This window comes from Coptis chinensis, chromosome 7, assembly GCF_015680905.1.
Source record: "Coptis chinensis isolate HL-2020 chromosome 7, ASM1568090v1, whole genome shotgun sequence".
NCBI lineage: Eukaryota > Viridiplantae > Streptophyta > Magnoliopsida > Ranunculales > Ranunculaceae > Coptis > Coptis chinensis.
Genome location: NC_141462.1, coordinates 66,255,125 through 66,282,160, shown reverse-complemented (window position 1 = coordinate 66,282,160; position 27,036 = coordinate 66,255,125). Strand labels below are relative to the sequence as shown.

The 27,036-nt window shown below is 37.9% G+C and overlaps 3 protein-coding genes across 3 annotated transcripts; 2 read left to right on the top strand and 1 right to left on the bottom strand.

The window, feature by feature from the left end:
- Positions 1 to 93: 93 nt before the first annotated feature.
- LOC147488456 (Tetratricopeptide repeat (TPR)-like superfamily protein) lies at positions 94 to 2,395 on the top strand. The gene has a single exon (XM_086570541.1). It carries the CDS (start codon positions 121 to 123, stop codon positions 1,513 to 1,515), a length of 1,395 nt encoding a protein of 464 aa, XP_086426667.1. The 5' UTR covers positions 94 to 120; the 3' UTR covers positions 1,516 to 2,395.
- LOC147488455 (dirigent protein 25-like) lies at positions 2,396 to 4,187 on the top strand. The gene is made up of 2 exons (XM_086570543.1): positions 2,396 to 2,535; positions 2,637 to 4,187. The coding sequence occupies exon 2, from the start codon at positions 2,954 to 2,956 to the stop codon at positions 4,028 to 4,030; it is 1,077 nt and encodes a 358-aa protein (XP_086426669.1). The 5' UTR covers positions 2,396 to 2,535; positions 2,637 to 2,953; the 3' UTR covers positions 4,031 to 4,187.
- A 1,500-nt stretch (positions 4,188 to 5,687) lies between these two features.
- LOC147488454 (dirigent protein 24-like) lies at positions 5,688 to 7,522 on the bottom strand. The gene has a single exon (XM_086571537.1). It carries the CDS (start codon positions 6,783 to 6,785, stop codon positions 5,820 to 5,822), a length of 966 nt encoding a protein of 321 aa, XP_086427663.1. The 5' UTR covers positions 6,786 to 7,522; the 3' UTR covers positions 5,688 to 5,819.
- Between the last annotated feature and the right edge of the window lie 19,514 nt (positions 7,523 to 27,036).

Genomic DNA, 27,036 nt, shown 5'->3' with positions numbered 1-27,036 from the left:
ACTGAAAAGCTGGCAGATTTCTCGATATGTCACGAAATTCCTAGGCATTTCGGAATATTCTACCACTATAAATACATTCACAGTCCGCCAACTTTTTTCATTTCAAAAAAATTCTTCCCCATGATCATATCAACAGCGAAAAAAGCTCTATCCTCAAAAAACCCAATCAAACAAACTCAAAAACAATTCCACTCATTCAAAACACACCCTTCCTCAAAACCCAAATCTTCAAAACCTCGAAAAAAACCACTTCCAACTCTCAAAACCCCAATTCCATTCATCTCAGAACTCAAAGAAACAGAATCCCCACACGACGCTTTACGCCTTTTTAATGAATACCAAAAGATAGGATACACCCATGACTACCCATCTTACGCTGCTTTAGTTTATAAACTAGCTCGTTTTCGCGACTTTGAAAGTATAGAAAATATTTTAAATTATATTAAAGATAATGATATTAAATGTGGGGAGAATTTATTTATTGGTTTAATTCGACATTATGGGAAAGCTCATTTGTGTGATAAGGCTATTGATTTGTTTAATAGAATGGGGAATTTTAATTGCACGCGTACATTACAGTCTTTTAATTTTTTGCTTAATACTTTAGTTGAGAATAATTGTTTTGAGGATGCGAAAGATGTGTTTGAGAGGGCTGCGAAGATGAGGTTTAGGCTGAATATGGTTTCGTTTAATATAATGATAAAAGGGTATGTTGAGAAGGGAGAATGGGATGAAGCTTGTAGTTTGTTTGAAGAAATGCTTGAGAGAAAAGTACAACCGACCGTTGTGACTTATAATAGTTTGATTGGGTATTTATGTAGAAAAGGGGAGGTTGATAAGGGGATGGAATTGCTTAAGGACATGTCGCGGAAAGGGAAGTTTCCGAATGCTGTTACTTATGCTCTGATAATGGAGGGTCTTTGTTTTTTAGGAAAGTTTAGTGAAGCGAAGAAGATAATGTTTGATATGGAGTATCGAGGGTGTAAACCACGGCTTGTGAATTATGGGGTTTTGATGAGTGATCTTGGGAAAAGAGGGGAAATTGAGGAGGCTAGAGGTTTGTTTGTTGAGATGAAGAAAAGGAGGTTTAAACCGGATGTTGTCACGTACAATATTTTGATAAATTATTTGTGTAAGGAAGGAAGAGTGTCCGATGCGTATAAAGTTTTGGTGGAAATGCAAGTTGAAGGCTGTGAACCGAATTCGGCAACATACAGGATGGTGGTTGATGGGTTATGCGCGGTTGGAGAGTTTGAGAGAGGATTGAAAGTTTTTAATGCAATGTTAACGAGCAGACATTGCCCTCGGCCAGGTACCTTTTGCTGTTTGATAAAGGGACTTTGTGAGAAAGGGAAATTGAGTGAAGCGTGCTTTGTCTTTGAGGAGATGGGGAAGAGGAACATGAGCTTCCATTCAGAGGGCTGGGAAGCTTTGACTGGAGCTGCTTGTGGTGAAGGTAGAGTTGTTAGTGAACTTCTTACGGAGTTAGTCACCACGGGTTCATCAGTTGTATAGTGGCAATGGATTTTGTATGATGGTGTTTTGTACTGGTTTGCAATATTATGATACAATGACTTCATATTTATTTGTTTTAGAAGTGAAATAGCACAGAACTGACAGAAGAGTTCTGGCTGACTGGTCCTTCTAGATATTATGGACCAAAAATAGTGATGATGACAATCTCTGGTAAAAGTCAAGATATGCCAAGAATTTAATCAGTGTGTTGCTAGATTCGGTACCTGGGCCAGACGACAACTTTTGATTGATTAGAAATAAATGGTTTGGCTTTGAAAGTTGAACCTACCATCAAGTCACTTTTGTATCTTCTCCGTTTGGTTGATCAGTTGTTCAATCGTCTACTTAAAACTGTGAGATGAATTGTCAGTTTGCTTGGCAATGCATGAACTTGGCACCCATTTAATCTGAAAAGCGATGTTGTGATCATCATCTGTATGTACTATCTTGTAGACCTCTAGTAGAGCCCAAATGTAGTTAGTCACAAGAGGTGGGGAAGATTGCATAGAAATGATTTGCTAGTGCAGTCCACTGTGGTGCAGGAAAGGAAGGAAGTGTGTGGAAGAAAAATGCTTACTCAGCCTTATCAACACCTTGTATCAGTCACCTGCATAACCAAGGAAAACATGTAACCGTCCCAGATTCTCACATAGAACCATATTGTCAGTTCTATATCCATGAGATTTTTTATTTTATTTTAGGTGACTGTTGTGATGCGGCGGATTTTGTCGCGTAATACTTGAGGAAATGAGGGATCTGTGGGAGATTGTAAATACATGTACTCTAGCTTTAAGATGGCAAGATACATATTATTGTCTTCAACAGACGGGCCCCCTAATAAAGTACGTTGATCTATTGAAATGTATAGTTATATGCTCGACATTTTTCGTCCTAAATAACGTGTAGGAAATTGGTACATATATCTTATTCTCTTTTCACACTGAATTTACCAACTGTGCACTATGATCCACGCTCCTTGCAGGCGTGCATGGTGTACCTGCTACATAGCCTTTAAACAAGGTTAGTTATTATAAGGTTTCATCGGAATTGGTGTACTATTGCATACTAATGTTGGGCATTGACTGTAGCTAACCAACCCATTATTTGTCTACCTGTTTCAGTGTTTTGGAGAAAGAACATGCTGTTGTCATCTACGAATCCTCAATTTGAAAGTAATCCTCTGAAAACAGAAATGTTTAGTTTTCCTTTTTCGAACCAAACACACTACAGATGGAACCAAATGACATACACCAACTCCATCCATTCCAAAATCCAAACTTCTACTCCACAGTTATATTACCAACTCCTAACACAATATTTATAGCACAAAATTCTTCACATCTATTTATAGCACAAAATCCTTACCCCCATTTAGACCAGAAGAAAAACTTCTCGAATCACCATATTCAGTTCAAGTTCTCCTCACAACTCTCTTCAAATGGCAGCACACAAACCCATTTCATCTACACTTAAGACCTTAATCTGTTTGCTTCTGCTAGCCCTCACTATCTCATGTGCAACCTCAGCTCGAATCCTTGATGAAGTACCAACAGCACCATCCGTAGCCTCTGTGGTATCTGATCCTGTTGAAGATGTTGTGATTCCTGTTACTGCACCTACTGTGATTCAACCAAATGTTGTCCCTGGGGTCACCCCAGTCAGCAAACCTATGACTGGTATAGCTCCGGTTGCAACACCTGCTGTCGCCCAACCCATTGCCACCCCAGTCAGCAATCCTGCGACTGTTGTAGCTCCAGTTGCAACGCCTTCTGTAACCCAACCAAGTGCCACCCCAGCTGCAGCTACTACTGGTACCGTGGCTACTGCAGATCCTCACCACACACTATCATTCTTCATGCATGATATTCTTGGAGGATCGAACCCCTCAGCCAAAGCTGTAACAGGAATAGTTACCAACCCAGCGGTCAATGGTCAGCTTCCCTTCTCAAGACCCAATGGAGCTGTCCTCCCAGTGAACAATGGTATTCCCCTTAATAATGGTAACAATGGAATCATCAACAACAACAATCTACCTTTCCTTACTGGACTTGGTGGCAGTACAAACACATTAGTTCAGAACAATGGCAACAACTTCATGAATGGTGGATTTGGACTTCCCTCAGTTAATGGGGCCCAACTTCCAGGAGGAACCACTGTGCAGAAGCTTATGTTTGGAACAATGACTGTGATCGATGATGAGCTGACTGAAGGACACGAGCTTGGATCTGGTCTTGTTGGTAAAGCACAGGGTTTCTACGTTGTAAGCTCTGAGGATGGTAGTAGCCAGACCATGGCTTTTACAGCAATGTTTGAGAGTGGCAGCTATGTTGACAGCATCAGCTTCTTTGGGGTACATCTCACGGCAGTCTCAGAATCTCAGATAGGCATTATGGGAGGTACAGGTAAGTATGTCAATGCCAAGGGATTTGCAACCGTGAAGACTATTCCTTCTACTAACCAGCATGATACTGATGGCGTGGAAACTCTGCTGGAGTTTACAGTCTACCTTGCTTAATGGTGTTATTAGAATGTGATTTTGGATTTCAACCATGTTGGAGATTTATGTGATGAAAAACTCTTCGTGTTCAGTCTTTTTAATGTATTTATGGATTTCAAGCCTTTTACTTCCAAATGAATCAATTCAAGTTATATGATATATAATTGGAACACGATATATGATATATGATATATGGTACATATTTAATTGGAATGTGAAACTGAGAGTGCATAGCTGAAAAGCTACTCCATCTTAAGGGAAAACTAGAACATATTAGGCTTCCCAATGTTGTATCAAAAGTTCAACTTTGACTCTTGATGAAATTATAACTTCTGTCACTACGACAAATTTTTTGAAAAAAAAAGGAGGCACTTGATAAGTTTATGAAACAGACACAAAAAGCAGATAATAATTGAATAATTCCTCTTTGTGAAATGCCTATTCATTAATTGGCAAGATTTCTATCTCAATACAAAGCAGAAAACGAAAATAAATCCTGAGCAATTCAAATGGTCTCAATGGTGCTTGGTGTCGTGAGAAAAAGTACTGTACGTTCAACCACAGAAAAACTCTAACAGGTTTATTGAAAAAGTACTGTACGTTCACTACAGCAAATCATGCCTTTGGATTTGGATGGACTAAATTACTTCAATGCACCATTTTACATGCTTGATGGTTGGTTATGCCACCTTTAGGAGTGGGAAGAAAGAGTGGTCATTCTTCCGACTAAAAGTTGTTTTGGCAATTTTTTGTATTATTCTCTCTCAAGTTTTTTTTTATTAGTTTCTTTTGAGTAAGTTACTTCAGAATAGAATTTGCTTCAGAAATTTGAATGTGCCTTTGTTTATGCAACTTTCGTTTATTTTCTCCCCCAGTATTTTATATGCCTCTTAGCTGGATGGACTATACTGTAATACTGAAGAATTTAGCCTATAGATATATAGGCCATTGTAATAGGTCGAAGAATTATCAAAAAAATAAAAATAAAAAGGTCTAAGAGAATTGAAATTTATTCCAGTAAGGTTATTTACTAGCTAGCTTGTAGATTTAAGATCGAAGTTTCTCTTTGGTAAAAAGATGTTGATCGTCTCCCCTGTTAATCCTGTTACACACACTGTTAAAAAGTTGTTAACTAATTAATTTGAGATTCATCTCTAGAAGCAAAATCAGTTTCCCAAATTGGATCGTTTCGAGCCATTTTTCAAAGTGCTAACAAGAAATGGCATTGCACAGATCCAATGCCTGGAAAAGAAAAAGGATACTTAGGAAACAGATAACAAGAATTCTATATGAGATCCGATAAGGAGAGATCATTCTCTCTAAATTTTGGAGAGATCAAGGCAAATAGCCGTTGGATGAAGAATTTTTTTTTCGAGATCGAGGTTGTTGCATGGCCACAACTGACAAACCACACCAAACCGTATGATCATGTCATCCAACGGCCGATATGAAATGCGTACTAAATTTAGAGAGAATGATCTCTTCTTATTATTTGCCATTCTATATTAAGTTGGCCCTTAGATAAAAAACAAATAACATGATTACATTGTGCTTTAGCCAGCAAGTAAATGTCTAATCATTTTGTGCATGTTATACTTTCTGGTCATTCTTAAGGGTGGATTTGGAATTGTAGTTTTGAACTTCAAAATGAAAAACTATACTGAACACTGAAGTATATTCACAAAAGAGTTCTCCTTCATTCAATAAAAGAAACTTCCAGATACATAAAGCAAATACATTACAACAGCAGCCTTTTGATAAACGAAATCCAACAACATAAACGAAATCACAATAAGCTGGAAACACTCTAGGGAGTGAGGTAGACACTGATTTGAAGGACTGTCTCTACACCATCAGTTGTATGTTGATCATCTTGATGAAGTGTCTCTATTGTAGCGTAGCCTTTGGAATTCTCATACTTTCCAGTTCCTCCCACAATGGCAATGTGAGAAACAGGTGCTGCGGTTCTATGTATGCCAAAGAAACTGATTGTGTCAAACTCATGATCAGCATGATCACCATCGGTACCATGGAGCAACGCGGTAAGTACCATTGTCTGGCTACTACCATCTTGTGAACTTGCTAGATAAAGCCCTTGCACCTTCCCCACTACAGATGAACCTAACTCATGGCCTTCTGTCAATTCGTCGTCAATCACAGTGATGGACCCAAACATAAGCTTCTGAAGGGTAGCCCCTGCTGGAAGTTGTCCCCCTGTAACGAATGGAAGATTGTTCCCGCCATTGACAACGTTGTTGTTCCCACTGTTTTGAATTAAGGTGTTCCGATTGGCGTTGTTTCCAAGTCCTGTGATGAATGGAATGTTGTTGTTGTTGATAATACCATTATTGCCGTTAAGAAGGGGTACTCCACCACTGACTGGGAAAACTCCACCGTTGGGCTTAGAGAATGGGAGTTGACCGTTTACGCCAGAGTTGGCTGCAATCCCAGTCACCATCCTAGTTGAGGGAGTTGATCCACCAACTATGTCATGCATAAAGAATGTTAATGGAGCACTTACGTGATCAGCATTTGCCACTGGGGCACTACCGGCAGCTCCCACAGCAGCAGGACCAGCTGCTGGTGTTACTGCTCCTACAGGTGTAGTCACCAGATTGGGTGCGAGAGGAGCAATGACAGGAGCATTCGGTTCAATGTCAGTGGCTTCGTCAAGAATACGGGATGAGTTGACACATTTAAGGCTGATAGACAACAGGAAGAGGTAGACTGCAACCTTGAGTGTTGTAGAGGTGACTGAAAAACGTTTGGCCATTTGGCTTTGTGGAGAAAGAAACACAGCTAATGAAGAGTAGCAAGAGGAGCTGATTGTTGTGACTTGTGAGTGAGATAGAATGGGAGGATGGATTATATATAGTAGGCTTTCATATATTATTCAAATTGGAGCGGATGAGATAAATGGAGTTGTTGTTAAGTACATCCTTTGTGTGTTTGGTATGGTAGTATTAACCCTTTGTTTACTTCCTACAATTAGCATGAGGGTTGGTTGAATACCAAATTAGATCCTTTATACTCTAATCGGAAAACAACATACATGGAAGTATGGAACAGATGAAAATTATCGGTACGTTCCATCATACATTTTTCTCACTTGGCACTGCACTCAGGCACTTAATACAAGGCAATTCGATATATCTCGGCTTTGTAGTGCCAACATGTCGAAATACACGCACTTGATCCGGATACTTCGAAACTATATTCGTGCACTTGCAATTTGCAAAGTTATTTTTGAATCACATCACTTCCATTAGCATATAGCAAAAAGTTGATACAATTCAGTCTGGACACGATGAAAACTGGACTTAACAAGAGAGCTTACCATGGGACTTGCAGCCGAGATGGAGGAATAGCTGTACCAAAATTCAGGCTATTTTTTTCACTTCGATTTTCAGAGAGGGCAACTTTTCTGCAGACGTCATCGCCAAAACTGGAGTAACCCTCCAGTTGAATTAATCCCAAATTTATGAGGGAAGACCACCTTGGCTACTACATTGGGAAGCTCCTTTCTAGATTTTTTTTAGATATTAGTTGTGAAGTGAGATATGAAATCATGTAAAAGTCGTTTCAATGTACCTAGCTCGATCATGGTTGGACTATGTGTCCAAACCACACAATTTTGTAATCGTTCTTTTTTTTAATATAATTTCTACTTACCAAGCAAAAAAAAAGACATAGGCACTTGCCCATTACAAACTAACTGAATATTAGGCTTTGTTGTATCAGCCAAAAGGTGGGCATGGTGAATCAGCCGTCTAGGACAGAAGACACATTTACAAAAACTGAAAGATTGCTTAAGAGCCATAGTTTCCAGCAAAAGACTCGATAGACTCCAAGAGACATTTGACGACATTCCATTAAACGCATTGATGATAGTCTTGTTGTCGGAGCAAACAACAACCTTGCTAATATTAAACTGAGAGGCCTGTTGCAATCCAAGCCTTAGAGCCTGCATGCAACTCTAAATCCTCGGCTGAATCTGCTGCGACGTGCTTGCTTCCTGCAAGGAGAATTTCACCATTCCAAGAGATTTTAGAATAATAGGAGGCTTAACAGATAAGATAGATCCACAGGCTTGATTAAGGATATGGTTAGTATTTAGTTTCTTATAAGTGGAAACAAAGACAAAATTATTTCTATCTATCCATATAGTATTATAGTGTAAGCTATAGTAGCAAGAATCGTAATGTTATAATTCTATTAAAAACATCATTAATGTTGAAGTTCCTAGGCCAATTACTGAAGTTAAGAGCAAGAGGAGATGCAAACCAGATTCTTTCAAGGCATGAACAACTAAAGAGAGCATGTTCAATTGTTTCAGGTTCGATAGGGGTGACTTCGGATTGGATTAAACTCATTCGGAAATTTTTTCGAATTTTTTCAGAATCTAATATACTAGCCAAATCCGATCCAATTTTTTTTTTTCAAATTCAAAATATATTTTCAATTTCGGAAATTTTGGAATACTTGGTAAATTTTCAGTTTTTCACATATCTCTTTACTTTCAATTATTTTTGGAAAAGAAAATTTGATATCACTAAATTTCAAAATATACCGTAAAACACTTTGGAACTTAAAAAAAACAAGACTTTACATGTAAGGAACTAACAAAAGCCTAATACATGTCAGAGAGGGAGTTAAGTAGCGGCTAGGTTATGTTGTTTGTTTTGTTTTTGGAAGTACAAAAACTAGAAAATGAATAAACGGTCGAGATCTAATCAAGTGGACAGTGGAGATTTATTAGTTTATAAGTACATATTTTCGGAATAAATCGGCAATAATATTGGAACTTTTGGATTGGATATCGGATCGGATCGGATTGGTTTTTAAAGTTATATCGAATCCAATCCAATTTTTTTTTTGGAATTTTCGGAAATCAGAAAATCGGATATTGGACTATGAAAACTACACCCAGAGCCAGACCAATTTTGGGTTGGATTTCAGCAAAATTGGAAATTGGGCAAAAAGAGACACCCCTAGGTTAAGATAAACACCTAGGGCAAACATCTGAATCACAATTGTGCCTATCAAACTAAACTTTTTTAGTTGGCAGAATACCCTTCATGACTTTCCAAACAAACAATTTGATTCTATGGCAACTGCCAGATTAAATTCCAAGCATTTTTTACAAAACTCAAAGAGAAGGCACAACACATTTAGGCAGTTGATTATAAAACCAGTTGTAAGCTGATTGACTTGACTATAAACATACCATATTTTTTTATCCATGTTAGTAGGCCAAGTGAATCTTACTTTTTAAAATCTCATCTTGAATATTCTCAGTAAACATGGATTTTAACTTATCAATATTCCATGAGTGAGATCAGAGACATACCTGATGTTTTGATGCATCAATGGTCGAGGACTAAATGGCCTTTTACAAGGAATGGAGGGAATCCAATTATCCTCCCAAATGTCTATCCCACAATCATTAGTAATGATCTAGCAAGGTATAAAAGAAATCTCATTTCTAATACTAATGATATTTTTCCATCATGAAGATGAAGCTGATTTTGAAGATTTAGCTTTAAGAAAATGTACATTTTAAAAATATTTAGCTTTTATAATTTTTACCCATATAGTGTCAGTCTCAGTAATAAGCTTCCAACAAAGCTTTGCTAGAAGAGCTTTATTTTGAGAAAAAGTGTGTTTAAAGCCTATTCCCCCACCCCACACTTTTTTTTGGCACAACAAACATTCAAATTTAACAGGTGCATTTTGTGATTCCCTTTCTCATTTAAACCCCACCAGAAATTAGAATTTAACATATCTAATTGATAACAAAAAGATTTGTTAAAAAAAAAATAGTTTGCATAGTATAGATAGGAATAGCAAAAGTAACACTTAACTAAAGTACTGCGTCCAGCCATGGAAAGAAACTTGCTATTCCAAGATTTGAACTTATCTAAAACTTTTTTCATGATTCTAGTAGTACTAATAAAACTGGGGACCAAACTAAGGTTAACAGCAAAGATGGGACCAACAATGGGGACCATTAGAGGGCGACCGAGAGTAACATAAGCTAGCCTGTTTCTCGATCTAGTGCTCCCACGAATTACTTTGTTTGGCAATTTTTGATCGGTAAGCTATCTTATCTCTTTGTTTCTGATCCGCTGTTCTTTCCCTGTTTAGGACATGAATAGGTTAAAAAGTCAAGAAATTTTCTTCGATTTCTCGTTTCTATGGCGAGTTCATCAAGTAATATGGCTAGTAGCTCGGGTACTGCCACTCACACTTCTTGGAGTTCTCTTTTCCAAGGATCTAGTGCGGCAACAACTCTTACAACTCTCAAAAGCTTTACACCTATTCTCTCTGATGGTGTTGCTTTGGTCCCATATGACTTGGTATACCAAGGAATCCAGCAATGGGATGATTATCTCGTAGGCTACTTCCTTGATAAGTGATTGTCTTTCCCTTTTGTTAAAGATTTCATGACCAAAACATGGAAGCTAAAGGCTAGCTTTGAGATAACAACAAACAAAGAGCTTTTTTACATAAGCTTTACTAGTAATGAGGATCGGCAAATGGTACTGGAAGCTGGGTCAGTCTTTATTGCAGGAAGGATTTTTGTGCTAAAACCATGGAGTGTGAATATTGAAGCACAGAGAAATAAGCTCACAACACCTCCAGTGTGGGTGAAACTAAATGATCTTCCGAAAGAACTGTGGATATTAGATGGTCTATCATATGTTGCCAGTTTCGTCGGAGGACCTATGTTCATGGATGATGCTATTGCAAAAAGAAAATGACTTTCATTTGCAAGAGTTTGTGTAGAGATCCCTGTGAATCATAAATATAAACCTACAGTTCGTCTCAAAGTGAAAGGGAAAGATGTGGTGGTTGGGGTGGAATATACATGGAAGCCTCTCTCATGTATGAAGTGCAATAAGTTTGGGGATTCTACGACAAAATGTGGCATTAGAAGTACAAGGAGATGGACTCCTCGACAAGGGGAAAGGGATGAAACTAGTGGCATTGCAAATATTGGAGTGCCCAATCCAGTAACAAATGAGACACCGATTACTGACATTGTTCCCTATGTGAATAGGGAACATGTTGAGGTACAAGTTGAGCAACATGAGAATGAGCCACTGCTTTTGAACTCTAGTGAAGCCTATTTAGAGGATGAGTCACATGCTAACATGCACACAATTGCAGGAGTGGCAAGTACAGATGAGAGTCATCGACATAGAGTTTTACCGGTAAGCCAACTGCCGAATAGTAGAGAATGAAATATGTATGAAGGGTTAGTTGCTGGATATGATGAGGACATAGAGGATGATCTCTCAGAGAATAAAATTGAGTTCTTTAGAGATAAAGTAGGCCCAACACTTGTTTCTCCTAAGAGCTCATCAAGGCATGTAGCGTCTTCTGAGGATCAAAATCAATGGACTACTGTGAAGCCAAAAAGAAGCAAAAGAATTCAAGAGTGTGCATCAAGAGAAAAAGAGCCTACACTTGCAATGATGAAGAAGGTAAAGTCGCTATCAAAAAACAAAAAGATGAGACGTCTTGAGGACTACACCAAAGAGTTTTGGGATGATGAAATGGGTATACCTTGGGACTTAATACTTATGTGTGTTGCGCTTGCGAAGGATTCTTCTGCAGCTACGAGAAAGCACAGAATCATCCTAAGGTTGTTAAGGAAATCATGACTAGAAAGTAAGACTACTATCTCTACTTTATTAGCTTCGAATGTAGCATGGTCAGTGTACTATCTTAAGTACGTTAAGGTTGAAGCCTGTAGTTATTGTTGTGTCTTTGTGTACCTCCTTTTAATGACCTAACTTTTAGGGAGGATTTGTAAGGTTTAACTTTTTGCAATATAACAGGTACGGTAGGGATGCTTATTTGGAAAAAATAAAATAAAAATAAAACTAGGTAATTGGCCCGGTCATTGCCGGGCTTGCTACATTAATAGTGGATGATCTTATGATTAAGTACATTGCATAATATATGGTATCACTTTAAGCCTTCAAAAACAACAAAATGACCAAGTTTCAAAGCTAACAAAGTAACAACACAATACAAAACAATGCAATTATCTACCAACTTCAGAAAGAAGAAGAAGAAGAAGAGAAGAAAAAAAATCTTATGCTTTACATTCCTAAAATCAAACAATACCTAAATCAATAAAACATCACTACTATTAAATAAATCATACATAAGCTACAAAGCCAAAAACGAAAACTTGCCAGGAAAAAAAAAAAAAAAAAAAAAAAAAAATTGAACCAAGAAGTTACACTGTTCCTTGCACGGATGAAAATGAGAACAAATAAATACACCCTCACATGGAATCACCTGCTCAAATATATACATGGTAGTGCACTGTTATTACATTGCAAACACATATTTTAACTGTTAAGAAACGAATATAGAACTATAACATTTTATTGGGAACATTTTATCCATATACGTACCTGCTCGAAAAAACTTCATTATAAAAGGAAATAAAAGATGGTTTACTTAAGACGGACTTGCTACATTGATTGATGAAAAATCCCATTAATTTTGACTTGCTTAAGCATCTTATTCATATGTATTGGGCTTTAAAATTATTTGGGCCCGTCAATACTTTTTTGTTGTAAAGCTCATTATTTGATAGTGATTTTCCAACAATTTTACTATATTTTGCATACGGCCAGATTTGCTACATGATTTTTTTTTTCCAGTTATACCGACAATTTGCTCTTTTTCATTTGTACTGATTCCTTTAAGGTGGAATAAGTATATAGAAATTGATCAATTTTTATTTTGGGCATCTCTTGAAAAACCCAAGTCCACTAATCTAATAGGCAAACAACAACTGTTGATGTCAAAACCACTTTCATTTCTCATGCTCCTCGTTTGGTATATAAGGAGATGAATCAAAGGTCAACTGATGGCAGTTAGCTACTAAGACCACATCACCAGGGAGACCATCCTAACAACAAAAAGTCCATTGGGGAGTTTTATCTCTTCATGCAAAGTCACTTTACTGAGCAAAAAATAACAAAGGAATATTGTTATTTTGTTCATAGAAAAACTGAGACATATTTTACGTAAGAGTTCATGCAATCCAATTACGCTTCTAAATAGCCATCCTTACGTTAGACCACTTCTATCAAAGCATTTCCTAAAGTCTCTGTTGCCACGTTCCCCAATTGCATGATTCTCTCTCTCTCTCATGAAATTCCATAAATAGGTGCTACTGTACTGCATTGTCTAATTACTGGAGCTCTATTGATCAGGTAATGGAATAATTCCCTTTCTCATTAAACTTCTTGTACTTATGAAGATATGTATCGTATGTCACGATAGTTGCGCATCCCCTAATCTCCCCATTTCTCTTGTGTTGGTAGGCCTACACAATAGATTCTATATGTTAAAAGTCATCAACAATGTGTGACCAGGAACATCTTTTTAAGGAAAAAAAAAGGAACATGGATAATTTGAACCATTCAGTTTCAGTCATTTAAAAGCTGCAACTAATAGAAGATAAGACACTTTACATACGTACCAAGTGTCCAAGTCCCACTTGACCCTTTTCCAATGGTTGTGGGCAATTTGGTTAGACATACTAAACCTTAAAAAAGAGAGTTCATCAGTGGAAATCACTTTCATTTTTATTCTACATTTTTCACAGTACTTTGCGAAAGAATTTGATCCAACAGTTAAAGGCAGCATGCAAAAACCAATCGTTACATAACATTGTATCCCAATGAGAACAATGATCATCTTCTCCCTTGAAAAACAACATTGTGTTAGACTTAAACCTATGGGTGTTTCTACCATCATAGTAAAGAGCTTGAGCTACATATGACCTGTGGCATCAGTAACCTTCACAATCAACAAATAGACAAACTACAAAACAAATCAAACCTATTCTAAATTTTATAACAAAAAAAGGTATTTTTGAAGTTCAAATTATACGTAAACATAGCGGATTACATGGCACCCTTAAAACCAATACTTACACAAATTGGTTTGGGCAATAATTGCAAGGCAAATGAACAAACATGAGTTTATTATGGTCTAACAACTCTGAAATTTCTTGAATTCCAATATATGTAAATTGACAAAGGGAATCCAATTTTAGAACAAAAACCACACATATAAGGAGTGTGTACAACCTCATTGGCTCATCGTCTTAGGGTCCTATAAACCAATAGTGTACAACCTTGAACTAAATTGAAATCTGACATAAGATACAACTTTGTAATTGACACACATGGTAAGAGGGTAAAGTCACCTTTTAACCAAGAATAACTAAGAAGTGTTGCAAATGATTAAAAGTTAGGGGAAACTTTTTTTGCTAAGTGGTAATTGATTAATAATAAAAGAATAAGAGTTACATGGTACTTAAAAGTAACAACTAATAGAAAGATAACAACAAATGTATGCCTTTCCTAGTGCATGAGAATCTAGTTGACAAATCTGAAGTAAGTAGTATAGTGGTTCTCTAATTTTTTCATGAAAGGAGGTCTGGAATCCCACCATTTACTTTCTCCTTGAAGAAGAGCAGCCCCATGTCTTGCACAACGGTCTGCTCCTAAGTTAGTCTCTCTCCATATTGGAGTGACATTGATCCATGCTGTTTCAGCCTTCATCGTTTGCCACATAGGTTTGAATCTCCAATGTAATGTATTATTCTGGAAAGCTTTAACCACCAAGGAGTCACATTCCACCCAAATATATCTCCAACCCATTTCCAATGCTTTTTTTATGGCTTGCACAACTGCCATTATTTCGGCCAGAAAGTTGGTAGAAATGCCCATGCCACCAGCTGCTGCTCCCAAAAAATCCCCCTTATAATTTCTGAAGACCAAACCCCGTCCTGACCTTCCTGGATTACCCCTCAAGCATCCATCTATGTTGATCTTTAGAATTCCCGGAGGAGGTAAAAGCCAAAAATATTCAAAGATTTTGGGGGATTTGCGAAGTTTGTGCTGAAGATTAAAGCATTTAAGTACCTTGAGATCGTGTACTGAGTTTTCCATGTGGCCTGATGACTTGTGATAGGCTCTTATTGTTGCTCTCCTGATAAAAAAGGTCACTTGTGTGTAGCTTGACTCTTTACTGTCATATAGCACCTTGTTCCTGTTCTTCCAAAGGCTTACCATGGTCATCGGTGTGGTGCGTGCTTTCCACATGTCCAGTATCAGTGAACTGAAGTGCTTACCCTGCTGTTGCACATCATTAAAGGTTTCCAGCTCATTATGTATGTTGAATATTTCCCTTACATATTTCCAAACTCTCTTTGCGAAAGAGCAAAGAAATAAGGCATGAGCCAGAGTTTCATCTTGTTTTCGGCAAATGCAACATCTTGAGGCGAGATGTATCTTTCTTTTCTATAGCTGGTCATCAGTTTGAGCTGCCCCATGTGCAAGCTTCCATGCAATTCCTTGTGTCTTGGGAATGACTTTACTGCTCCAGATGAAAGGACACCATGCTGGCTTTGCAAAATTTTTCCTGATTGCTTCATGTGCCGCTGACACTGTAAATTCTCCTATAGTGGAAGCTATCCAGACTTTTGAATCTTCTTGAGAGCTATCCGGTTGTGGTATTGTGGATATATCAATTCCCAACTGTTGTAGCACTTGCATCATTTTATTCGAGAATTGCCATATATCATCTTGTATATATTCATAGAGTCTAGATTCAAATTTAATGATCTCCTTTCTTTCCTCTTGAAAATACTCGCATATTGGTTTCTGCATCAACCAATTCTCCCTCCAAAGATTAATAGATTCTCCATTCCTAACCACCTAACCATGTAGGGGGGACATTTCGGTAAGAGCCCATTTGATTCATGTCCACACAGTAGAGGTTTTGTAGTTAGACCATCCACAAGCTCTATTTAAATATTTACCCCTCATGAAACGTGACCAATCTCCTTTTTCTGTGAGCAAACACCAAGCTTGCTTCATAAGCATTGAGAGGTTAATATCTTTGAGTCTTATGATCCCTAAGCCTCCTTCCTCTATTGGTTTACATGACTTCCCCCAAGAGACCGTGATTGCCTTCCTTTCCGCTAGATTGCCACTCCATATAAAGTTTCGGATAATGGATTCACATTCCTTTATCACTGAGCTTGGCCATTTGTAAATGGCCATGTAATGAACAGGAATACTATTAAGAACATGTCGTGGCAGCACCACCCTTCCTTGAAATGATAACAACTTGCCAACCCACCCTGAAGCTCTTTTTCTGATCTTATTTACCAGAGGAGTTAAAACCGCTTTAGTTACTTTCCCCATGATGAGTGGTACCCCAAGGTATTTTTCTGCTAGAGTACCTTCATTGATGTTCAAAGACTCTTAAATAAGAGCTTTTCTTCTATTGGTCATAGGACTGAGAAAGAGCTTGTATTTCTCTTTGTTGATGAGCTGCCTTGAGGAATCCTGATACCTGTTAAGAACCTTAACCAGTTGCTTGATACATTTCATGTTAGCATTACTGAATAGGAAAACATCATCGGTAAACATTAAATGTGAAGGGCTACAATATTTCGCATTTACCACCATGTGTAGTAGCTTCCTTTCATGAAGAAAGAGGGGATTGCCCTATTTAAACAATCCTCTGCCAGAGCAAATAACATGGGAAAGAGGGGATTGCCCTGTTTAAGACCTCTTTCTGCTGTAAAGTGACCCTGGGGACCTCCATTGAGCATGATAGACAATAAATTGATTTCAAGTGCTCCTTTAAGCCATTGGATCCATCTCTCGCAGAATCCCAACTAATGGAGTACTGCCCATAAGAATTCCCAGTCCAGAGTGTCAAAGGCTTGCGAGATGTCAATCTTTATGGCAATGCTACCCCCGTGTCTGGGAGTGTGAAGTTCATTGATTAGTTCCGAGGCTAAACCAATGGCTTGTTGTGAGTTCTTGTTTGGTATGAATCCATATTGCTCCTTGCTGATAATCCTTTCTACCAGCGAACTTAATATTGTGTCTAGAATCTTAGTGACCACCTTGTAAATGAAGTTAGAAAGGCATATAGGTCGATATTTATTCACATGATTTGCATTCTTTTCTTTTGGAATTAAAACTATTAAAGTTAGAATTAAATCCAAAAGGCAATCTAGATTTCATGAAAAAATAGCTTATAGCCCTTACTAGATCATGTTCCACTATGTCCCAGCTGTAGGAACCGTTATTTCAGAATGTAAATTTCTACAAACCGTGGAAACCATGTGCAACGGAATTAATGGGGTTCACGATTTTGATTGGAAAACATACCTGTAGATCAGCTGTGATAACTCTGAGAATTCAGAATCAGCAACCTCTTGATCTTCTGTTATATTCCTATGCACAGAGTGGACGTTGTGTGGGCAACGATCTTCCAATCTTTTCTTTCTCTCTTGGCCTCTCTCACTCACAAAGTTTGGAACCGATTTTTAGATCTACTTTTCTTGAGCAAAACCTTGAAAAAAAAATGGCCAGAGAAAGAGGTTTCTATTTATAGGCTACAATAGGGACCATGAGGAGAAATTAGGGTTGGGCCTCCTAACGGGCTTGGACTTCCTATGTTCGCCCAGAACACATGGCCCAAGTCAGTCAACAAATGACTTATTCCACTAAAGGCCATTGTTGCACTACCGCCCTAATCCCAAATTACGTGTTACGTTTATAGGCTCCATATTATATGCTCGTTGATCTCCCCGTGTTTAAGATATTGAATGCCCGTTGATTAAGTCAAGTTACTGACAACTAGATTAATCAACTTCTTATGTCCTTGAGTAGTACCACTCAACCTCATTGTCATGTCGGATCAAATCCACCTGCAGGGTTTACATGACAATCCTTATGAGCTCCTCAAGGGGACATCATTAGCCTGACTTCTTGCGGGACACAGATTCCTTCTATAATCAACAACACACCTTACATACAATGTCATTACCCAATCCATCGAGTTTGTTAATTCACAAATGAATCTCACTCATTGATGATTTAAAGCAATGTACAATGCACGTAAGTGCCCGATATTATATCCGGATTAAGAGGACAAGCATTCATAATAACAGAGGCGTTTGTTCTCTTATATAGTCAGTATAAAGAGAAACAACCTCACTTGGTCCTATTCAATACACACAAAGTGTACTAGTGTAATCTTGTAGTCAAGATAGACTAATACTAGATTATATTACAACCATACCAATGGTTTGCCCAAATCCATTTAGGTTGTGAATGTTTACTTATACTTTATAAGGTACTGATGATATGATCTTCTGTGTGTCACCACACACCATATCATCTACAACATAAAGTATTAGACACATGCATATAACTAATAACATATATAATATGCATAACATTTCCCCATATGATTCTCATTCAAAATATAAAGAATTAGAGTTAATACAAAAATAATGCTTTTAGTATATAACCCTATCACCAGCAGTGATGGAAGAAGAACCCAGTGAAGCCATCTGGCCCTGGAGAGCTATCTACATTAAGATGGAAGACTGCTGATTTGACTTCTTGTGCTGTTGGTAGTGCTGAGAGAGTTATATTGTCTATTTCAGAGATAAGCTGGGGCATTGTGTGAATAAGATCCCAGTCGATGTCATGCTCAACTTTTTAAAATTTTTTTGAGTAATGTTTGACCAGGAAGTCGCCAATATCTTTTTGAGAGTCCATAAGAAGCTCTTCATCATTCCTCATTTTGGTAATCAATGATTTACTTTTGTTGAGATAGGCTTGGGCATGGAAGAATTTGGTACTTCTGTCATTGTCATTATCCCATTTTGATCTTGATTTTTGCCTCCAAAATTTCTGTTCTTGTTCCAGCAAACCCTCCACTTTATTTTCTTGGTCCAACATTTGATTTGTGAAATCCTCAGAAATGTTTCCTTGATCAAAATGTTCCTGCATCTATTCTAGAATTTTTGATTCTTCTTCCACCTTAACTTTGATATTGCCATAGACTTCTTTGTTCCAGATCTTCAGCGTCCCTTTCAGTCTCTTCAACTTTTGCGCCAGGACAAAAATCGAGTGCCCCAGAATAGGAGCTGCCCAACTCTGTTCGACCAATTCTCTAAAGGAAGGGTGAGAGCACCACATGTTAAAGAATTTGAAGGGAATATTCTTGGGCTTCGAAATGTCGATGCTTCTCCCCATTAATGGAGAGTGATGAGAGTATATTATGTTGCAGATTTTGTAATTCCATCCTGGGTATTTGGAGCTCCATAGTACATTACAAAATATTCTATCCAGTTTACCACAATTTTAAATCTCCCCACTTGTTTATTCCACCATGTGTGATGAAATCCATTGCAAGGGACTTCTATCATTTGGGTGTTACTAACACATTCTCGAAAGTCATTCATGGCCACTGCTGATGGTCTGTTACCCCCCTATTTTTTAGTGTAGCTCAAATAAGCATTGAAATCCCCCATTAGGAGCCATGGTAGATTAGAAGTGCTGATGTGTTGTAGTTCCCTCCATAGCTGCCTCCTTTGTATATAAATATAATGGGAATGAATTATTGTAATATGAACACCCTCTACTTCCACTGTGAGTTGTTGCTGTGAGCAGTGCAGGAGGTTAGGAAGAGTGATATTTGCTTTCCAAAAGAGCCATAGATTAGGCTGACCATGACCTAAGTTATGATGAAAGGATGTACTCATGCCTTGTGATTGAAGAAAAGACATAGAAAAATCTTGAGGATTAATCTTCAGTTCCGCACTTCCCAGAATGTCAAGATCCCATTTATTGATCAGCTTCGACAAACGATTATGTGATTTGTCATTCTCGATACCTCTAATATTCCAAAAGATGCACCTCATTGTGAATATTGGAGATTTATTGGATAGGAAGGTTAAACACCTTTAAGTCTCCCTTCTTCTAGTCCTAGACCTTGATTTGAACCTGGTGGATAGGGGAGTTGTTTGATGCAACTTCCACTGTGGTTTATAGCCACTGTTGGTGTTATGGCCTTGTACCTCAAGATTAGCTTGCATTGGACTTTCTGCATTTTGGGCTTGTTCCTCTAGCACCTCTTCCTCTGTCATGTCTGCACATCTGCAATGTATTGAGAAAGCTGGGTCTGGGGGTCTCTCTTCCTCATTAGTGGATTGATGTGCCACTATAAAGTTAAGGATTTTGTCCACTTCTGAGTCTGCTAGTCTTTCCCGGGGAGACTTCTAGAGTCATTATGCTTGAACTACTACTATTGTCGGAGGAGTGAATAGTAGCATTTTGCTCTACTGAGAATAGAGGTATAATATTTTCAGCCCTTTGCAAATCTAAGTTGTCCCCCTGAGGTTCAATGTCTCTAATGATTTCAGTAACCAGAGTTGAGACTTCCCCATTGACTCCTTGCGACTCCTTTTCCTTCACTATTATAGCTTCCTCTTCTTGATTTGGTATTGTTTCTTGTCCTTGTTCATCAATGTTATGAACCTCTTCCACTTACAGACCCTCAAATCTATTTTGAACTTTCGTAAGCTTTGGCTATTATGTAGGTTTCCTCCTCCATTCTCCTTGTTTACTAGTTTCAGCTTGATTTTGTTTCCTGCCCCGATTCCTTCGTGCCTTATGCCCAATCAGTTCCTCATTTGAGGTTAAGTCCACAACCGTCTCTTTTCCTCTGGGTTCTCTTTGTCCTTTTGCATGTCTCATTTTAGTTTCCTGCATTTAGTGACAAGATGCCCTACTATTTTACAATGAGCGCACATCTTAGGTAAATTCCCAACCTCCACAGTTTGCCAGAACTGGACATTCTTTATCCTGACATAAATTTGATCGGGAATAGGTTCCGATAAATCCACGTCCATCAGTATTTTTGCATAATACCCATATTCTCTATTCAAGGTTTTCTCATCAATTTTCATAGGATATCCGACACCTCGAGTGATGGATCGAAGGGACTCGGGTTCCCAATATTCTTGCCCTAGTCTAGGTAGCTATAGTCTAATCCATACAAGAGCATGTGATTATCTTTGGCTGTCTGGATTGAAGTTAGGAGTCCACTGACTGATTCTCATGGGAATTTGATCGAACTCCCAAGAGCCTTTTGACCAGACTTTGTTGAGATCCCCTGAATTTGAAAATCTCAGGAAGATATATCCTTTACTAATAGGTGTGATGAGCCATTCACCTGTTGGGTTCCATATTTGTCTCGCTAGTACCCGAACTCTGTCGAAAGTCACCTTCTGTAAATCTATTCTGCCGACCAAACAATGTTTACAAAATTGTAAACCTTTTTCATAAGCTGGTTCAGGAATGGTGATAGCAGGATACTCGCCCATTTTTTTTGGGGAGAGAAGCTCTTGACATTCCATTGGCTATCGAACATGTTGAGTTGCAGCTTCCACATAAGAGCGTCTAGTTGTATCAACTGTTGGGGTAGCAGCAGTAATGGGCTCGGGAGGGATCACTTGTGATGGGGTCTCCTTGTTTTTGTTAAGCGTCTGTTCAAACTCATATAAATCCATTTTGGTATCTTCCTAACGAACTCTCACTTTCTAGAAGTGGAGGATTTTACCATTAAAGGAAACCAAAAGTGTTGATTGTCTTGAGTGAACTCGTAATGTAGCTCAGTGGAAAATTTTACCAACTGTAGACAGCTAAACAAAAAATAGTCTTTCCCGAACTCACACTCTCAGGCAGTGTAGGATTTCACCGAGAAAAGACCAAAAAGAAATGCAATCGATAAGGAGAAGAGCTTGGTTTCCTTGGCAATCTCAACACTGGTCACAATGGAGTTTTTGCCTGAAATGGAGGGAAATCAAGATGTCGAAAGGATAAGTTCTGTTCACCAACTAAATTTTGCTAAAGGCGGTAAAAAAATGGAGCATTTGATCACCAAATTAGGTTAGGTTATCTCATTCCGTTCACCCCTATTTTGGTCCCCATTGAAACAACTAAGCAAAACTGTTCAGGGAATCTTGTCATGTAAACTTATTATCATGTAAATAGTAAACTGTAAGCAAAACTGTTAGGGCATCTTATCATGTAAACTGTTAGGGGAAACTTATTATCATGTAAATAGTAAATACAATTCAGGGACTATGTTATAATGTGTAACTATGAAAACAAAATACAACAACCATGTTGTCAAACCCCGAATTTCGACAGAATTCGGAAAAACAATATTTGTTCTCGACTCTTCGATTTTCGAGGTGTGATGCACTCTCAACTCCCAAAAATCCATAATCAGTTTAAATACGTGGATAATTAAAAACCAATAAAAATTTAAGACAAAAAAAAGTCCTCTACATTTCCCAAGAACTCACAAATATGATTAAATTACAAATCTCCTTTCAACAACTCTTTAATTATAATTACAACTGAAAATACAAAACAACATTTGTCTCAACTAAAATCAATTACACCTTAAGGGAAAACAAAACATATCCTAAATGCGACGCTAATGCAAACCACAAGCAGCAACCAACCTTCTTCAACATTAAACCTGTCAAGATTTATCAACTATGTTCATTTAATGAACACACCCGATAAGCAAATATGCAAATCGGGTCAGCATTATAAACAATGCTGGTGTGAGTAGCCCTAAAATACAAATCATACTAATACATATATATACCCAATAAATAGGGCAGTTAGTTCCTCCACCGAGGCGCCTTAACATCCAACGAATAATACAATATTCTTAAGTACAATAATTAAGGCAGGTAGTTCCTTCATTGAGGCTCCTTAACTTCCCACTAACCACCCAACAAACCATACGCATAATAAATAAGGCATGTAGTTCCTCCATTGAGGCCCCTTAGCTTCCCAACCATAATACAAAGACATTTAGTTCCTCCACCGAGGCACCTTAGGTTCTAAGTAAACTAAAAACCAGCCAAACATATTCTATACTTACCGTATTTCATGCTCAATTACAGAGTGGGTTGTCTCTGCACAAGTAATTAGTTTGACCCACCTTTATGCAAAACTATATACAATCATATATCTAAAGATATATTATTAACTAACATATTACCATAATTATATTATTTAAGGCTTTCTTTGCGTGTCCCTAAAATCACGTCGTATCTATGTCTTACCTAGTTTCCCTGGCTACCACAATCGCTATCCAACGCCAAACATGTACATCCATATGCCTCCCCTCACATAATGAACCACTCCATGCATAGCTACCCTAAGCGGGATATCGCATACCAGGTAACCCTCACACGAAAGCCATTATGTGAGTACTGCCACTATTCTACATAAAATATCGCGCGTCTCGTTCTAATTTGGCAAACGGAATAATCAAGCCACTATTCGGCTACGCCAGAAGGGTCATTCAGATTCACTAAAATGCCAGAAGGGCCAATCAAATTACTTACGCCAGAAGGGCCATTCAAATTCACTGAAACGCCAGAAAGGCCAATCATATCACATACGCCCATCACAAGGGCCAAATCACATGAGTTGTGATAGCTAGGTTCTAGGATTTTCATTACGTAATTTATTTAGGTGTCATACATTCATGTCTCATAATAATTCTTGTTCTATCTCATGCCAGTATACTTAATTGTACTGCAGCTCAACGTTTCTCGTTATAATAAAATCCACATTATCACGTGCCAATACTATTCATTGCACAATATCCAAGCATCTCTATTCCAAATCTCAAAACTTATTATTTCACATGCCAATCATATATTGTACTACACCATATGGAATATCTCAAGCCTTCATAAATACTACAATTCATTTAAGTAGCAACTCATAATAGTAATTAATCAGGTAATGTATTCGTTCAATACATTTATGTGAACTCCATTTTTTTTTTTTTTGAAAGGCAAGCAGGGTTTTTGAGAGGTCCCTTACCCCTATTTTATTAGAAATAATCATATGTCTTGGTTACATTCTTACATCTTGTTTGCCAGTGGCATCTTCATCTCGGGTACTATCTCTATGTAACTAATGTGGGAATAGTAGCTGCTAATGCATCGGCTAGTCTATTTGTCTCTCTATATACATGGCAAACTGAAAAACATCTAATCTCCCTATCAACTCCCCGGATTTAGATCCATCGGATGCTTTGCCGCCATGGTTGGTTTGTTCTCTCCTCCTTAAGTATGCGAAATCGTTTGTGCGTTAATTCTCCTTAAGCCTTTTTGAAGTGCTAACTCGAGCCCATGGGCCAGGCCCTCTAATTCTATTAAGTCTATCGACTTTTGCTACCTTTATATTTTGTGATGATGACGGTCCCAAGTTAAACGATGACTGGCGCCCAACCTCCATGGTTCCTCCGCACTCACCCATGCTTCAACTGTTTGTGCTTTTACATCCAACGTAATATTCCACGGTGCATGAATCTATTTCTCTCCGGCCCTTCCTCCACTTTCACTTTAATTGATTGTAGCTTGCATCGACATCTCTTACGATCTTACCCACCGGTTGTTGTCTTTGTTTTACTTGTGTGTTCAAGATTCTTCTATTTCTCTCCCCGCCAAATATTTTAAATGAATCCATTAAACATGAGTTTCAATGCATCCTGTTTGTATCCTTTGCCTTTTCTTTGTTTGAATAATCCATGAGATTTCTTCCGGCCAAGTTGTTCCACTTGGTACATTATATCCAAAGATGCACAAGTATGTATTCGCCATATGAGAACAAGCATTCATAAAGCGGATGCTCTTCCGTCTCTCTTTCTTTTAGAACACCGCGTATCATCTTGCACTTTCTTCCACTCCTTCAACTTCACCAACGTCTTTAGACCTTCTTTGAGTGTTAACCACATAAATAAACGCGTGTCGGTATTCTGTTTTGAAACCAAACAATGCTATACCACGATATTGGAACTTTTGTCTCTCGACCGCGATTGAAATGTATCTTTGAGGTTGCTTGTAATGTCCACACAACTCGGTCATCACCCCTACCCACTCTGACTTCTTCTTCCATGTACAACTCCATTCCCCATCAAAGGTACGCATTATTTCCATTTGTGCACAATATAAATAGTATATAAATAACCAAAATATAGGTCCATTCTACCAATGTCAAAATGAAACGACTTTAAAAAGAAAGAACAACTCAAGTCCAAATATCACACATAATTATTCGAGTCCAAATCACAAGTTAAGTCAAACTGATCAACCGTCAAAAGCCCAATACTAAAGTCCATGAATCTAAGTCCGTATGTATTTTAATTATCATAAAAACGTATATATCTAAGTCTTATAAGAATTCCCCTCTTGTTACATGCCAAATTTATATGCTTTACACTCTACTCACGTCAAATCTTAATGAGATAATGACAACCAAATTTATACAAGCTTCCATAGCATTTCAGCATTTGATTTGTCCATACAATTTACAACATAAAATGTAGCACAATTAAACAGTCAAAATTCCACAGTCAAAGCCCAAAACCAAAACCCAAAAGTCTAAATATTTAAAGACCCCATTGGATCTATTTCAATTATATGGATCGACCCAAAACCAAATTAGAAACTGGCTCAAAACACAAATAGGTTGGCCCCAAAGAATTAAACTAAACTGGTTCGAAACTTAAATTAAATTAGTCCGGCCTAACAACAAAATTAACCCAAATTGGCCCAAGGAAACTAATCTAAACTGGCCTAAAACAAAGGATTAATTTCGGCCCAACAACTAACAAAAATAGAACTGGCCCAACCAAAACAAAAGAAACTGGCCCATAGAACTAAACCTAACTGGTCCGGTCCAACAACTAACAAAGGCTTAGGCCCAAGCCCAACCGAATTAGAGTTAGAATAGGTGAGACTGGGAGCACCGGATCCAAATCTCGGTCATCCCTCCACCATACCAGCTCGCATCCGACCACCGCAAATTCTAATCGCCACCCCTCCAAACATAATCGAAAATGATGAGGGGAAAAACCCCCACTATTTTAACAAAATCGAAAACCTCAATACTTGAATTCAAAATTCTTCAACCGAACTAGATCTGGAAATTTCTCGCCGCCATTAACGCTCCTCCGGAGCTTCAGCCGCACCATTACAGCCCACACACACACACACTACAATCAACTATGAACCCATCGATTTTAATCTAGATAAAAGCCCTACAGCTCTAATTAAACCAACCAATCGAGTTTTCCCTAAACTCTCCCTCGACGCCATTGACGCCTTCTTCCACCTGCAACAACACCCACCCAAACACCAATTCAACATACCCAACACTCAATCGACCAAAAATCCACCCTTAATCAACCAACACAACAACAGTATAACCGTTCCAAATAATATACATGAGAAACATTGGTTTGGCTTGCGCCGCCATTACCGACCTCTTTCGAGTTCCAACAGTTCAGTAAAGAATTTCAATAGTTTCAATACAACTAAAAGATATCGAGAGACATAAATAAGTAGAACAAAAACTGATCGGAAGCACTCGACAGTAAAGGTTTTTATTCATAGACGTAAAACTCTAGTTTCGATGAAAAATAAAAATGTAACTACTCACCTAAATTAAAAGTTCCACGAATCCCTCCTAGTCCGAATCATCGCGCTCCAACGCTCTAGCAAATCAAGTTTCCTTATCTCCGCCTCCATTTTATTTTTTTTTTTTTCTCAAAACCCTATTCTTTGGAAAAATATGAATATATACCTAGGTTTGAAACCTAAGCCCAACACAGACTCGGACCCAGAAATCAGGCCCACCTATCCTAAATCCAATCCAACAAATTTAAAATAAAATAAAAAAAATAAATTAATAAATAAATGCATATTACAAATACGGGCGTTACAGTTATACACATCTCAAAAGAATCTCGTCCCGAGATTCGGAAAGAAAGTAAGCTATACGAACAAATAACGTTTGTTATTAACTTAGAACCTACACAAGAATGTACAGATATTAAACTTAAGCAAGATAACGTTGATACTAATTATTTTTAAATAATTCCATAATATATGTCCTCATGCCACTACAAAATCTATTATAGTTTAACTGTCTATATTAAAACAAATTATTACTGTCACTTAAACGCAAGACAAATATATTGTTTCTCATTAGCATGCAGTTTCTTGACACGTAGCAACCTCTACGAAAAATAATATTCTACTTAAACTAATCAATAAT

What these genes read in the sequence shown, in the direction of transcription:
- LOC147488456 (XM_086570541.1), top strand. Translation starts at nt 121, where the DNA reads ATGATCATATCAACAGCGAAAAAAGCTCTATCCTCAAAAAACCCAATC.
- LOC147488455 (XM_086570543.1), top strand. Translation starts at nt 2,954, where the DNA reads ATGGCAGCACACAAACCCATTTCATCTACACTTAAGACCTTAATCTGT.
- LOC147488454 (XM_086571537.1), bottom strand. Translation starts at nt 6,785, where the DNA reads ATGGCCAAACGTTTTTCAGTCACCTCTACAACACTCAAGGTTGCAGTC.